Source organism: Podarcis pityusensis, assembly GCF_964106645.2.
Source record: "Podarcis pityusensis genome assembly, chromosome: 12".
Taxonomy (NCBI): Eukaryota; Metazoa; Chordata; class Lepidosauria; order Squamata; family Lacertidae; genus Podarcis; species Podarcis pityusensis.
The window spans coordinates 54234987-54249669 of NC_138037.1; the positions used below are offsets into that span (position 1 = coordinate 54234987).

The window sequence follows — 14683 nt, forward strand, 5'->3', positions numbered from 1 at the left end:
AATCGGTTGGGGAGAGCAGGTGGAGTTGCATTTTGGGTCTGACCAAATCTGGATCTTAGTCGACGCTTCATCAATTTGCTTACAGCAGCATAAACCAAGAAGTGAATTAGCACTAGATGCTGATAAGACATTTGATTGCACAGATTTAAAATATTTCTTGGTCTGCAGCCATTTGATTTTCTTCCTTTATGTATAAAATGGATCAACCACCCTAAATTATGGTTTATAATTAATGGCATGTTATCTGATACTCTGGCTTTACAAAGCAGGAATTATGCGGGTTTGTTCTCTCCTTTATTAACCTTTAATTAACCACATGCAAATATGGTAAGATCAGACACACAAATTGAAGGAATTAAAATTGGTAGAGAGAAATATAAATTGCAGTTATATGCCCTGGATGCTAATACTGACAGATTCTTTTCATAGCTGAAGTACTCGAACCGCTGAGATAATTTCCCCCATATACAGAAGCCGGTATAACTTGCAGCTTCAGCTGAATTTGGGGGAACCACTTGAAGCATCTGGTGTGTTGAGCTATTTCAATTGCTTTTGTTTGATTTGCTCATTGCAAACAGTTGAAAGTCTGTAAATTTTGATAATAAGCCTGATTTGCAATGGGGGATGAATAATTTTGATTGCAACTGTAAATAAAACAACAACCAACCACCCCCCCCATAACTAACTAAACAAGATGATGCCAACTGAATATTTCCTAATAGAAATGGATGGAAATTTCATGGATGGAAAGACATTATTCTGATGCAACATGAGCTTCTTCATTTTCCTTTTGTGGATTTTAATCTCGGCTGATGGCAGAGCTGGTTTCTGCAGTCAAAGTGAGAAGGAGCCTCATTTCGCTCTCCTGGTGGTTGCTAGGGAATGGCATCTTAACCTGAAGAAAGCTTTTAAAGAGGAGGCATTCTAGTTATTTATTTATTTTTGCACATACATAGATGTTCTTATAACGACAGGGCTGCAGGGTTATTGAAAGAAAAACACGACGACTTTAACTTTCACCATAAATACCAGGAAATACAGTACATAGTTGAGTTTGTAGGAAGCACAGCTTGCCTTGCATGGAGCAAACCCAGTAATATAAACAGTGGGGTTTTAAAAATTCTGCACAAGTGTAGCTGAAATGAAAAAGACATTGGCCATAATATGGAGATGAGTCAATGGGAACACCTATGGAAAGTTAACTGGAAATTTATAGCATGTGTTACGTTAAAGGAGAACCTCCAAAAGATGCTATACCGATGGTATTTAGCTGCCAGTAAACTCTCCAAAATGTATAAAAGTGTTCCTAATATATGCTGGAGTTGTGGAGAACCAGATGGAACTCTTTTCTATATGTGGTAGGTATGTAAGAATATTAAAACCTTTTGGAATGGTATCTAGAGAGAGCTCAAAACAATGTTAAATGAAACTTTTTTGAAAAAACCAGATTCATTTTTCTTGGGTATTACAGGTCCAGATGAAAGGGATGCCGGTGGCATTTGCCGATCAGAAGATCAGCGGTTCGAATCCCCACAACGGGGTGAGCTCCCGTTGCTCGGTCCCTGCTCCTGCCAACCTAGCAGTTCGGAAGCACGTCAAAGTGCAAGTAGATAAATAGGTACCGCTCCAGCGGGAAGGGAAACAGTGTTTCCGTGCGCTGCTCTGATTCGCCAGAAGCGGTTTAGTCATGCTGGCCACATGACCCAGAAGCTGTACGCTGGCTCCCTCGGCCAATAAAGCGAGATGAGCGCCGCAACCCCAGAGTTTTCCGCGACTGGACCTAACGGTCAGGGGTCCTTTTACCTTTACCTTTACAGGTCCAGATATTGTTAGGAAGATAAGAAATGGGTTTTTTTGTACGCTACCACTGCCGCAAAGGTACTCATAGCACAGCATTGGAAGAGCGACAAAGTTCCCACGAGATCAGAATGGTTATTAAAACTGGTAGAATACGCAGAATTAGACAGTCTCTCGGAAAGGATTAAAGATAAGTCAAAGCAGGAGTTCATTTCAAACTGGGAAGCTTTAAGGAATTACCTAAAGAACAATTGTTGCAACTTGAATACGGTAGTAGCCTTTGAGTAATCTCTGTGAATAATCTAAATTAAAAGAGGAAAATAGAAATATATAAGTATGACTGTTAATATTTTATTAGCAATATATAGTTAAGTTGAAGCAATAGGTTTATTAGAGTGAAAAACAAATTGGGAAAGGACGGGAAATCAAGTATATGTATCAAATGTATAGTAGGAAGACCTATATTCTTTTGTCGGATTGTGTTTTGAAAAAAATTATTTATGTAAAATAAGGAAGATATGTTTTTTATGTACGGATGCAAGTATGGAAAATAAAGCATTTAATAACAATAATTAAAAAGAAATGAAAAAGACAACAACAATAACGATACTTAACATTTAAGTAGTGTTCAAATGACTTTGCACACACATTCATTTGACATCCTTACAAAAACTTTGTAAGGTAGGATAGGACAGTATTATTATCCCCATGTAGGTTTGGAGTGAGCATAGCTTGCTTGAGCGCACCAGTTGAGTTTGTGTCAACAGGTGAGATTCAAACCAGAGAGATCCTGTTTCATAGGTCAGCACTTGCAGTTCACAGGATACGTTCCCACTGGATTGTGCCCCCTTGTAATATATATATTTATGAAAGAAGCTACCAGAGTCGGTTTTGAACTTGGTAAGATCACGAAAAAGTGGTGTGTATCTAGCAAAAAGAATAAATAGAAAACTAATTTCTGGACAAAACAACAAAGGGTTTTGTGGCATCTTAAAGTGCCATGAAACTCTTTGCAGCTTTTGCGGCAGCCGACAAACAGATCTGGATATTTCTGGGTAGTGCTCCTTGATCTGATTCATCTTGTCAGCTAATGATCAGATCAGCAAACACACTTCAGCCACAGAGAGTTGGCTGGGAGCGCTCCTAACCTTGCACATGGCTCTGTGGTTTCCTGGTAGGGTCAATTTCAATATCCACTGCTCTCTTCCTAGAGATGCTGTGCAGGCCACTGCTGGGACACAGTGGATGATGGAGAAAAAGCCGAGTTCGGATGCTGGCAAGGTGGAGGCCAAGAAATTGCTCACCTGCCAAACCTGGACGGAGTACCACTCCCCTTGAAGGAGTAAGTTTGCAGTTTAGGGCTGCTTCTTGATCCAAGCTCTGTCACTGGAGGCTCAGTGCCTTTTGCAAACTGGCTGGTTCGACAGCTACAGCCATCCCTGGACCAGGAGAGCCTGACCACAGCAGTTCATGCCTGGTAACCTCAGGACTGGATTACTGCAAAGCGCTCTGTGTGGGGCTTCCCTCACGCTTGGTCCAGAAGCTGCAGTTGGGGCAGAATGCTGCAGCATGATTGCTGACAGGAGTGAGGCCTTGTCAGCATAGCACACCTGCGCTCAGAGGTCTGAACTTCTTGCCAGTTGGTTACCAAGCCAGGTTCAAGGTGTTACTATTGGCATAAAAAGGTAAAGGGAGCCCTGACCATTAGGTCCAGTCGTGACCGACTCTGGGGTTGCAGCGCTCATCTCGCTTTATTGGCTGAGGGAGCCGGCGTACAGCTTCCGGGTCATGTGACCCGCATGACTAAGCTGCTTCTGGCGAACCAGAGCAGCGCACGGAAACGCCGTTTACCAGTGGCGTAGCGTGGGGGGTGCAGGGGGTGCCGGCCGCACCGGGCGCAACATCTGGGGGGGGGCGCTCGCACTCGCAGCTCTCTGCCCCTACCTGGCTCACTCACTCTCTCTCACTGCAGTGCTGGCTGTGCGAATCCGATCCGAGCCGCTGGGTCGCCGCCCGCTGTGGAGGGGGTGGGTGCCAGGCGTGCGGTGCGGAGAGAGAGCGAGGGACTATCTGGGGGAGGGACAGTGCAGCGGCCGCCCAGCGCAGCGCTGAGCGCGGGAGACAACCACACCAGACCAGCCCAGGCAGCAGCAAGAAGAAGCTGGCTGCGGCGGCAGGTTAGGGGTTAGGGAGTGCAAATTACTTGCCTTGCCCCGGGTTAGGGGGTGCAAATTACTTGCCTTGCCCTGGGTTAGGGGGCGCAAATTACTTGCCTTGCACCGGGTGCTGACAACCCACGCTACACCGCTGCCGTTTACCTTCCCGCCGGAGCGGTACCTATTTATCTACTTGCACTTTGACGTGCTTTTGAACTGCTAGGTTGGCAGGAGCAGGGACTGAGCAACGGAGCTCACCCCGTCGTGGGGATTTGAACCACCGACCTTCTGGTCGGCAAGCCCTAGGCTCTGTGTTTTAACCCACAGCGCCACCCGTGTCCCTTATTTGCTGACTATTGGCATATAAAGCCCTTAATAAACTGGGAATAGTTTACTTACAAGACTGCCCACTTGTGCCCAGTCGACTGCTGCGATCGGCAGAACTGGCCTTACTACAGTTGCCACACAATACCTATTACATATTTGTAAGAACCTAGCTGCTTAGTGTGGCAGAACCTGCACGTTGGAACTCTCCGTCTCTTGAGATCAAGCAAGTGACTTCACTGCACTCTTCAGTGCCTGCTAAAAACATTCTTGCTTAGACAAGCCTACCAGATATTTAAAAGTTGAGTCAATTTTAGTCTCTTTTAGCATTTTAGCCTTTGCATGTTTGAAAGTACGGTTGTGCATTTTCCTTGATTTTATTGTTTCGCCTTTTTGCAAACTGCTTTGAGGTTTCTAACCATCAAGCAGTATAATTTTTTTACAAAATAAATAATCATATACAAAGCACATACAGTGGTACCTCGGGTTACATACGCTTCAGGTTACATACGCTTCAGGTTACGGACTCCGCTAACCCAGAAATAGTACCTCGGGTTAAGAACTTTGCTTCAGGATGAGAACAGAAATCGTGCTCTGGCGGCAGTGGGAGGCCCCGTTAGCTAAAGTGGTGCTTCAGGTTAAGAACAGTTTCAGGTTAAGAACGGACCTCCGGAACGAATTAAGTACGTAACCAGAGGTACCTGTATTCAGCAATATCACCAACAGTCCACATGGAAGAGCCATCCTCAAACCAAAACAGCATAAGTAAAAACCCCATAGCAGGAGGAATCAGCTTCATTAGGTATCTCCTGGTGCACTTGCTTGGTTGCCCATTTGCTGACACTGATGCCACCATCAATTGGAAGCATCTTCAGCAGAGGTCTGCTCCAAGCCTGTGCCTGGAGATCCTATCCAGCTGATGACTGGTCTTGAATTCTGACAAAATCGGGGGAGGTCATTGGTAAAACAACATCACCACCTAACTGCCACCTATGAGAAACTGGTTAGGGGTATTGTTTATTTCCCACTATTGCATTTGCAGATTAAAATATAATAATAAAAATCTACCTGCATTCTAATAATGCAGCCCAGAGCCTTACTATACTGGTAAACTTAGACAGGTTTAATGTTAGTTATTACACAGTAATATTTGAAGTGTATATAGAGAAAGACAATAAATGCCATGATGGTGCCAGGGATGATCTTGGACAATATTCCAGGGTGTTCTCTAGAAAGAAAGAAGGAAAAATACAACCAGTTAGGAAATACATTGCCTTTTCTTTAGCTCATCTACAAAATGTTTCTCTAGGGCTTTTACAGACAGTGTTGCTTTTTAGTATGAGGAATGCGTAGTTGTTCATACCCATTTGGTCAGGGATGTAGACTAAATTCCCTCCAGGAGGCTCATCTAATATTTTGCTTCTGGTAAACCACATTGTTGAATTAATACTATTATAAATTAATATGTATGGGGTGTTAGGAGAGGGGTAATACCTCTGGTGGGGGACAAATATGCTCCTTTGGGGGGTACGGTAATTTGTCCAGCTTTGGTCTCCACCCTGAACTCAGCTCTCACCTGAACTCAGCTCTCACCTGTGGCTCCTAGAGGACAGCGGCCACACCATAGCAAAACGGCTTCGATTGGCTGGCTAAACCAGGGGAGGGTCACCAATGGATCTCAAACCCTCAGTGAATTAAGGACTTCCCTTGCATGTGAAGACAGACTCTTGAGTGGATGAGACCAATAGTGGGTCCAGCAGTCAAGATGGTGGTTTCTGCACATGCTGTAGAGCAGTGGTTCTCAACCTGTGGGTCCCCAGATGTTGTTGGACTACAACTCCCATCATCCCTGAGCTCTGGCCTTGCTAGCTAGGGGTGATGGGAGTTGTAGTCCAACATCATCTAGGGACCCACAGGTTGAGAAAGGCTGCTGTAGAGGGAAGTGAGGGGCAGGTGGGGCTTGTTAACCTGGGAAGGTAGCCTGTCTCAGAGAAGGAAAACTCTGATCCTAACCTCTGCTGCCTTGCAGGACATCTTTGGGAGAAGAAAAGGCTAAGGAGTAAACCCTACACAAATCAGGAGTGGAGTCCCTAAGACGGTTGGATGGCGCTTGTATACCTCCTTCCAGAAACTCCTGCAGCCAAGCTGGTGCCAAATGTATTGCTTTGGTTTCCTTTGGACCAGTGAGGCCAAGAGGGGAGTCTTGTCATTTGGGCAGCCAGACCTCCAGACACATTGCTCAGGCTTGTGCCTTGGGAGGTCACTTCAGTGCTGCTAAGGCAATGGCTTGGGTTCACCCCCAGAGGCGCACTCCGTTGTTTCTCGAGACAGATAGATGCCAATAAATGAATATTACAATGAATGGCAACTAATTGGTGGGTGGGTGTGGATCATGGTGGTGCCAGAAGAAAAAGTCTCTCTCCTGATCCCATTACCGACATTGTCAGTTGGAAAACATTGCCATGTCAGTTGTCCTCTCCCCTTACTCTTCCTTGTTCTCCACAAAAATGTCTAAAAGGTGACTTGCTTAATTCTGCGGCAGTGCATTGGCACCGTGTACATTGGTGACGTGGTTAATTCTCTGCCTGCTGCAGAACATTGTTGCTTGGTAGGAATTGAATTAACAATGTCTTGGCTGCAAAGCAGTTGGCAGGTTAAGGTAAGGCTACAATCCTTTACATGCACATGTGGGAGTAAGTCTCATTGAACTCAGTTGGACTTACTTTTGAGTAGACGTGCATAGCATTGCACTGTACAATTTTGGCTGTAACTACAGCTGTTTATTCTGCATCCAATACATCAACTGTTGGTTTGGGAAGTGATATACACCCAGAGTTATCTGCAATCCATGCATATCCTGTATTTATCCTGTCCTTTCTTAGGAAATACTGCATTTTGATGCCTCCTCCAGCCTCAATCCAAACTGAACAAAAGAACCACCTAGCTGCTTTTTAAGCCAGCAATGTATACATATAGCCTTTGTTTGCTGGACAGGAAGAATTAGATTCTGAGTGAACAAGCTTGCACTGGTAAGGGAAGAAGAAGACCGAGGCAGTTTGCCATAGGGAAATAAATGGGGAATGGAAAACTGCAAGGGGACTCACTTGTTATATGACTGATCTAAGGCATACAGGATTAAAATAGAATGGTTTTAGAAGAAGCTTAAGGCTTTTGCAGATTTACACATGCTCCAAAAAGCATGCAAGTGTATGCCAGGCTCCCACCTTAACTTGCATGGCATGAAAGCAGTCAAGTTTTTGTAGCATCTTACATATTGTGCTCACTTTCAACCTCAAGCACCCATGCTTTCGGCTTTCTCTGCAACACTGATGCTGAGGGGAGCATGAGGGTGTATAGCGGAGCTGGCCCAAGACATTTTGCCGCTTGAGGCAAAACAGAAAATGGGTGTGTCCCCCTTCTGCTGCCCCCTACCACTGCTGCCTCCTTTTCCACCTCCTGAGGCAGCTGGAGGCAGTGAGGGAGAAAAAAGGAAGAGGAACAGGCATTGGCAGCGTCAGCCATGCTCTTTCCAGGCAGCAGTGAGCAGAGGTTCTCCTTAGGGGCCTTCAAAGATGTTTAGAGATGCAGAAACGTTATGGACTGGCTGGATGCAGAGAAATGGTGGGAAACCCGGAAGGGAAGAAGGCTCAGAAGCAGGGATTGGTGGAGTGGCGAAGGTGAGTGGTCAGAGGGAGGAGGGGGAGCAGATTGGGGAGAGAAGGTGTCAGAAGCTGAGGAGGTAACACTGTTTGGTGAGCAGAAAGAGGCTGTGGCAGAGAGCAGTTCAGAAGCAGAGGCTGGTGAGGAGGGGAGGCAAGAGGCAGAGTTGAGGCAGGGTGCTGAAGAAGCCAGGGAGTCTCCCCCTCCTACTGCGACCAGCTCCCAGTAGGAATCTCAGATTGCTTGAGAAGGCCTCAGGGGAGGAAGAGACTTAGGGAGCTGGGGGAAGGGGGGACCTTCAGTCCTCACTATTGCCTCATTGGGGCAAGATCTACTGGGAAGAGTTGCTGTGATCTGAGCTGTTTGGTTTCTTTGAATAGAGTTCACTGACACCTTGCGAGTTCTTGCTGATCTGCTCCTGGCATCTACCCTGACAAGAAATGAGTCTGGGTGAGCAGGCAGCAGAGGGACCTTCCCCCTCATGGGGTGATTGCAATGGTGGCGGCTCCAATCCGTAGATAAAGGAGGAGTGGCAAAGGCACACGAGACTCCCTTCTCTGTATCTGCCACCCCTCGCAGACATCCCCAGCCTGCCGCCTGAGGTGACTATCTCAGCAAGTCTAATGGGTGGGCCAGCCCTGGCTTATATGGTTCTCAATTTAAGGGGAAAGTCTTAGCGCACAGTTGTGAAGCTTTTTGGAGCACGAGTGAATCAATAAGGGCCCCCTTTTCTGGGGGGGGGGGAATTACTCAGCTGGAAATCTACCTCCTTTAAACGAACAAACAGAAAGATGCAGTGACAAATTTGCATCAGTGGACTTGACCACTAATTGGTTATAACTTGCATTTTGTGTGTTTCTTTGAAAAATAAAGAAATCATTATGACTTTAACTCATATGTTACCTCGATAAGCGTCATTACACAACAGATGAAACATGTACAAATGGTTTTTCGAAAGCTTATTCTTTCTTTATGCTTCCACCACCCCCTTATTTTTATTCAATGCCCCCCAATTGCACCTGAGGCTACAACTGCCCTCCGGATTATTCCAGCGCCCCCCAGGAGTGGGAAACACTGATATAACCCCATCTCCATGCCTCCTTAAGCACAAATAATCATAATGAATGCACAATAAAAAGGACATCTAGGATGGGCCCCACGTGTTCCCTTTCCTCATTTCTTCCCTGTTTTCAAAAAGAAGCTTCACCAGTTTTTAAAAAATGCACACAGAAAGTTAGCATCATTTCTAGAAACACAAACCCCACTGAACAGAATCTTACTGAGGTGCTCCAAGATCATACAGTAAGGCTGTGTGACGAGGTTCTCCTCTGCCATCTTAATCTTTCTTTAATCTTTTAATTAATGCCTTGATTTTATTTTACTTTCAAACAGTATGGGCTCCTTTTGACATTGTACACTTTGTGGTGAAACATTAGGAAGCTCCTACACAACCTGACCTGAAATCAATGCTCGCTACAATACGGCTATCTCAGAAAGACTTAACGTACCTGTACCAGCAGATGATGTTGCAAAGCAGGGCCATTAAAAACTACAAGTAAATGAGAAAGGGTAGGAAAAGAGGAGGGTGTTAATACCCCAAAAGGCTGTGGAGCGACGTTTAGCAGCTAGTGCAATAAATTACCTGATTAATTTAACAATGGTTAATTCTTTGATATCACCATGCAACCTCTTCCCAAAACACACAGCCTTGGGGTTTTTCTTTTTCTCTCTCTTAATAAAATGGCATTTCTTTTACAGAAACGCAGATAGGCTTCCTGTATCCACATGCACAAACTGTGAAGATGTAGCACCGATGCATGGATGGTTATGAGTTCCAAAAGCAGACCTAAGATCTCACAGGTGTGTTTGCAAGTAAATGTCCAAACTCATTCGGCATTGTATAGATGCAGCTTCTACAAACCCCAAGCAGATTCTGTGTCCCTTACTTGGATCCCGCCTGCTTTCACCCTAAGTGCCAAATGCGATACAAAAGTAAACACACCACTCTTAGTTGTGTTGTGCCTCTCTCTCTTTTTTAGTGTAAGTAGGCACTGTGGAGTTGTTGTGACCAGGTTCAGGACTAATGACTGCGTACAGGGAGGGACTGATCCTGTCCTCCCCTGCTACAGTCCCCAAGGAAATGCTTCCCTGCTGCTATACGCTGTAGAAAGGAAGCCCCCATTTTCAGCAGCTCTGCCCCTCCTCAAGAGCTGCAGCTCCAATCCTCATTGGGCCCCCACAGCAGCCGCTATTTAGACTAAAAAATTAAGGAGAAGGACACATTTAGTCCAAGAGAAGAACAAAGAAACCCGCTGTACATCAAGTCAGACCATTGGTCAAGCTAAATCAGTCTCCACTGACTGGCAAAAACTCTCCAGGATTTCAAATGAGGTCTTTCTCAGTCCTACTTGGAAGTGCCAGAAACTTAACTTGAGACCTTTTGCATACAAAATATGTTCACTGAAGTTCGGCCCTTTCCCCTTCCTAATCTCCCCAATTTCTTCCATTATAGCTGAAACTCTGATTTCATCCTCTGTAACTTCTCATTTTGCTTGTTGCAATCCCTCCTCAGGCGTTCATCCTGTCAACTTTTCATAAAATACTTTGTTTAATTGTGTGTGTTTTTAGGATTCCCCCCCTAATGTGTCCAGTGGTTCTTATTTTTATCTGTGAGCTACATTGAGACCCATCAGAGGAAAAGGTGTATACATAAATCTATAGAATCATAGAATTGTAGAGTTGGAGCAGATCTCAGTATCTGGGGAGGTGCACATGGGAGAAAGGAGTTCCCAGTGCCAGATTTAGGGCAATGGGGGCGGTTCCCCCACAGAGGGCACCAAGCCAAGGAGGTGCAAAATCAAGAAGATCCATAATTAAGAAGATCCAAATTTTAGCCTCACACAGGGTACCATACACTGAAAGATTACTCATGTTTGCCCCTGGAATCCTTAAGTTGGCCCCAAGCTGTTCAGGGCTCCCAAATTACAGGAGTCGTTGGCTCCTTTGATGCAGGTTTTAGAAGTGAGACATGGGGGCACAACTGTAGCTTAGTGGTAAACCACGTTTTGCATGTTAACAGTCCCAGAATCAATCTCTAGCAGGGGTCAGCAAACTTTTTCAGCAGGGGGCTGGTCCACTGTCCCTCAGATCTTGTGGGGGGCCAGACAATTTTTTTTGTGGGGGGAATGAATGAATTCCTGTACCCCACAAATAACCCAGGGATGCATTTTAAATAAAAGGACATATTCTACTCATGTAAAAACATGCTGATTCCCGGACCGTCCGTGGGCCGGATTTAGAAGGTGATTGGGCTGGATCTGGCCCCCAGGCCTTAGTTTGCCTACACATGATCTAGCGCAGGAGTCAGCAACCTTTTTCAGCTGTGGGCCGGTCCGCCATCCCTCAGACCATGTGGTACACCAGACTATACTTTGAAAAAAAATAATGAATGAATTCCTATGACCCACAAATAACCCAGAGATGCATTTTAAATAAAAGCACAGATTCTACTCATGCTGATTCCTGGACCGTCCACAGGCCGGATTGAGAAGGCGATTGGGCCAGATCCAGCCCCTGGGCCTCAGTTTGCCTACCCATGATCTAGGGCCTCCTAACACCAATCTGAATCCCTTGAGAGCTGCAGTCCAGGCTTCACTCAGCAAGAGGGCCTCAAGACTCAGGCCGCTTGCCTGCCACCTCCTCCTCTGATGCACCACTGGCCAGCTGTTGGCTGCCCACCAGTAGCAGCCAGTCTGGGAAGACCAGACTGGGAAACTGGTCTCAAATTTCAGCAGTGCCACCCCTGTGCCTTCCATTCTACATATTAGTTGCGGAATTCACTAATCTGTGTGTTTGCTTTGACTCTTTTCATATACCTGTTTTCCTCGCGAAATAATTCCTTCAGGCACTTCCGGGTATTCATCCTCAAAGCTTGTTTCTTCCTCCTCAAAGCTTGTTTCTTCTTCCTCAAAGCTTGTTTCTCCCTCCCAGATTTTCTCACTCTCCAAGTTTCTTCCTCCCTCCCAGATTTTCTCTCTCTCCAAGTTTCTTCCTCCCTTCCAACTTGTTCTGTCCTCGTCGACGGTCGATCTGCTTCCTTCGCTTTCCTCAACTATTTGACCTAGCACTGATTTGGTTGGCAGAAGAGGCATCGAATACCTTTTCATTCTGGATACATTGCGTTTTATTTTCGGTACAGAAATCTTGGTGTTTGGAGTATATCTGGTTATGCCAGTCCAATCCCTGTTGCTTGCTCTAGATGCTGCAATACTTTCCTGTTTGAGGTTTGACATTGATGATCTTATGAATCCCTGCAGGTTCCCTTTGAATGCTTCGGGTCCTACCTCCTGGAAACTGTCTGTGACTTCTCTAAGCCATTTCTCCACATCCACTCTAGCTTCTTCAGCACATACCTCATTGAGGTGTGTTTTGGATTCTTCAAGCCATTGCTTAATATTTTGCCGGGATGCTTCCGGGTCTTCTTTGAGGTACGCTAGGGATTCTGCAAGCCATTCTTGAGTATTCAGATTGGAGGCTTCCTCTTTGAGACTCTGTATCGCCGATTCAGCCCACCCCTCCACATTTACTATACTTTCTTCAGAAGTTCCCTCTTTAAAATTCTGTGCAGATTCTGCAAGCCATTCGTACACATTCACCTTAGATGCTTCAGGACCTTGCTCTTGAACATTCATCATGGCTGCCTCAAGCCATCCTTTCACATCATGTCTTGATGTTTCAGGACATGTTTCACCCAGGTTTCCTATGGCCGTTTCAAACCATTGCTGTAGGTCCTGTCTGGGCATATCAGGTCCTTCCTCTTCCATGGTTTTCAGGTTTTGTTCAAGCCACTTTTGAACCCCTAGTCTGGAGGCTCCCCTTTGGACATTTGCTATCGATTCATCAAGCCACTGCTGCACACTTTTGGCAGTTGCTGGAGGAATGTCCTCTTTGAGGTTCAGAATGGATGCTTTTAGGAATTTGTTCAGGTCCTGCTTGGATGCTTCAGGACCTCCTTCTTGGAGCCCTTTTCTGGTTTCCTCAAGCCACTCTGTCACATCCTGTCTGGACGCTTCAGGCAACTCATCTTCAACGTTTCTTAAGGATTCTTCAACCCAGTCCTGCACATTCTCTATGGATGTTTCGGAACTTTCTTGTATGCGGCTTATTAAGTTTGACTGAAGCCACTTCCCCACATTCAGCATGGACTTCTGTTGGTTTTCTGTGAATGGTTTCTGCACCTTCTTACTGGATGCCTTACCTTTCTCCCGGATGCTTTCCGTGTCTGCTTCAGGACTTTTCTTCTGGATACCCTTCATGGGTGCTTCAGGAATTTCTTGGATGTTTTTCATGGATGCTTCAAGCCATTCTTGTATATCTAGACGGGACGGTTCAGGCCCTAGATCTTGCAAGTTTCTTATGGATGCTTTAAACCATTCCTTCATATCCTCTCTTGATTCTTCAGGATATAGCTCGTCAATTTTTTTCATGGATGATTCAAGCCATTCCTGCAAACCCTCACTGGAATCTTCAGGACCCCTTTCCATGAAGTCCTTAATGGATTCTTGAAGCCATTTTTGCATATTTTCTCTAGATGCTCCATTGCCTTCCTGTACGACGCTTCTCATGGATTCTTTGACCTTTTGCTTCATTTTCTCTTTTGCTTCTTCGTTTTTCAGACCTTTCGATGCTTGAGGCCATTCCGGAACAATGAGCTGGGTTGTTTCAGGACCTTCCTGCCTGGATGCTTCTGGAGGCTTCTCCATGGCTGCTTGAAGCCATTCTGGCACTACAAGCGCCTCCTGCTGAGCATTCGGTTTTATTGCTTTGCGACTTTGCCCTTGGATTTCCTGGATGGCTTTACTGGATGCTTCAGCCCACTCCGGCATACTTAGGCGGTCTGTTTCAGGCCCTGCCTCTTGGAGGTTACAGGTGGGGGCTTTTATCCATTCGCTCTCCTCCTTTCTAGATGCTTCAGGACATTGCTCTTCAATGTCCTCCATGGTTTGCTTGGGTGCCTCAGGACTCTTCTCTCTGAGGTTTTCCATAGGTTCCTGAAGCGTTCCTAATACATTCTCTTTACAAGTTTCAGAAGCTTCCTTTGTGGATTCTTCAAGCCGTTTCTTCTTTAGTTTACCCCTGAGCAACTTAGGCTTTGCTTCAGACTCTTGAAGACCCTGGAGGCTCTTAATGGATTCTTCATGCCATTCTTGAACACCTAGGTGGGATGTCTCGGGACCTTCCTCTTGGAGGTTACTTATGGATATGTCAAGCCATTCTTTCACATCCTGTCTGGCTTCTTCAGGACATTTCTCTTCAACGTTTTTACGGGATTCTTTGAGCCATTCATCAATAGCTGGTTTGGGTGCTTCTGAAACTTCCTTTGTAAGGCTTTCCATGGATGCCTGAAGCCACCTTACTACTTTCTTCTTGGATGTCTTGGGATCTGCTTTCCCTTGGACTCTCTCTATGGATTCTTCAAGCCATTTCTTGTTTAGGTTATATCTGGACGATTGAGGAACTGCAGGAGCCGGGCTTTCGCTTTTCTGTGTCATCTTTTCAGGCTCTTGCTTTTCTGTGTCATCTTCAGGTCTTTTAGCATGTGTGCTTGTTTGCCATATATAAACACAGCTTCTTTTTCCTGCTCCACTCATTTGTGCTTCTAAATGTTCCATGCCTACTTCATACAAACATGGTTCATAATGGTCTTGACTCGGCTCCTCTGCCTGTCTATAAAAATAAGAAATTTA

General features: G+C 45.5%; 1 protein-coding gene across 4 annotated transcripts in view; it reads right to left on the reverse strand.

The window, feature by feature from the left end:
- Positions 1 to 5373: 5373 nt before the first annotated feature.
- LOC308459918 (uncharacterized protein) overlaps positions 5374 to 14683 on the reverse strand; it is a 47503-nt gene continuing 38193 nt past the window's right edge. For all 4 annotated transcript variants that reach the window (XM_080975749.1, XM_080975750.1, XM_080975748.1 and 1 more), the window contains exons 8-10: positions 11813 to 14663; positions 9446 to 9486; positions 5374 to 5505 (exon numbers count right to left, since the gene is read on the reverse strand). In XM_080975749.1, the coding sequence (XP_080831875.1) occupies positions 5391 to 5505; positions 9446 to 9486; positions 11813 to 14663 (3007 nt within the window). In that variant the 3' untranslated portion in view covers positions 5374 to 5390. The remainder of the gene's footprint in view (positions 5506 to 9445; positions 9487 to 11812; positions 14664 to 14683) is intronic.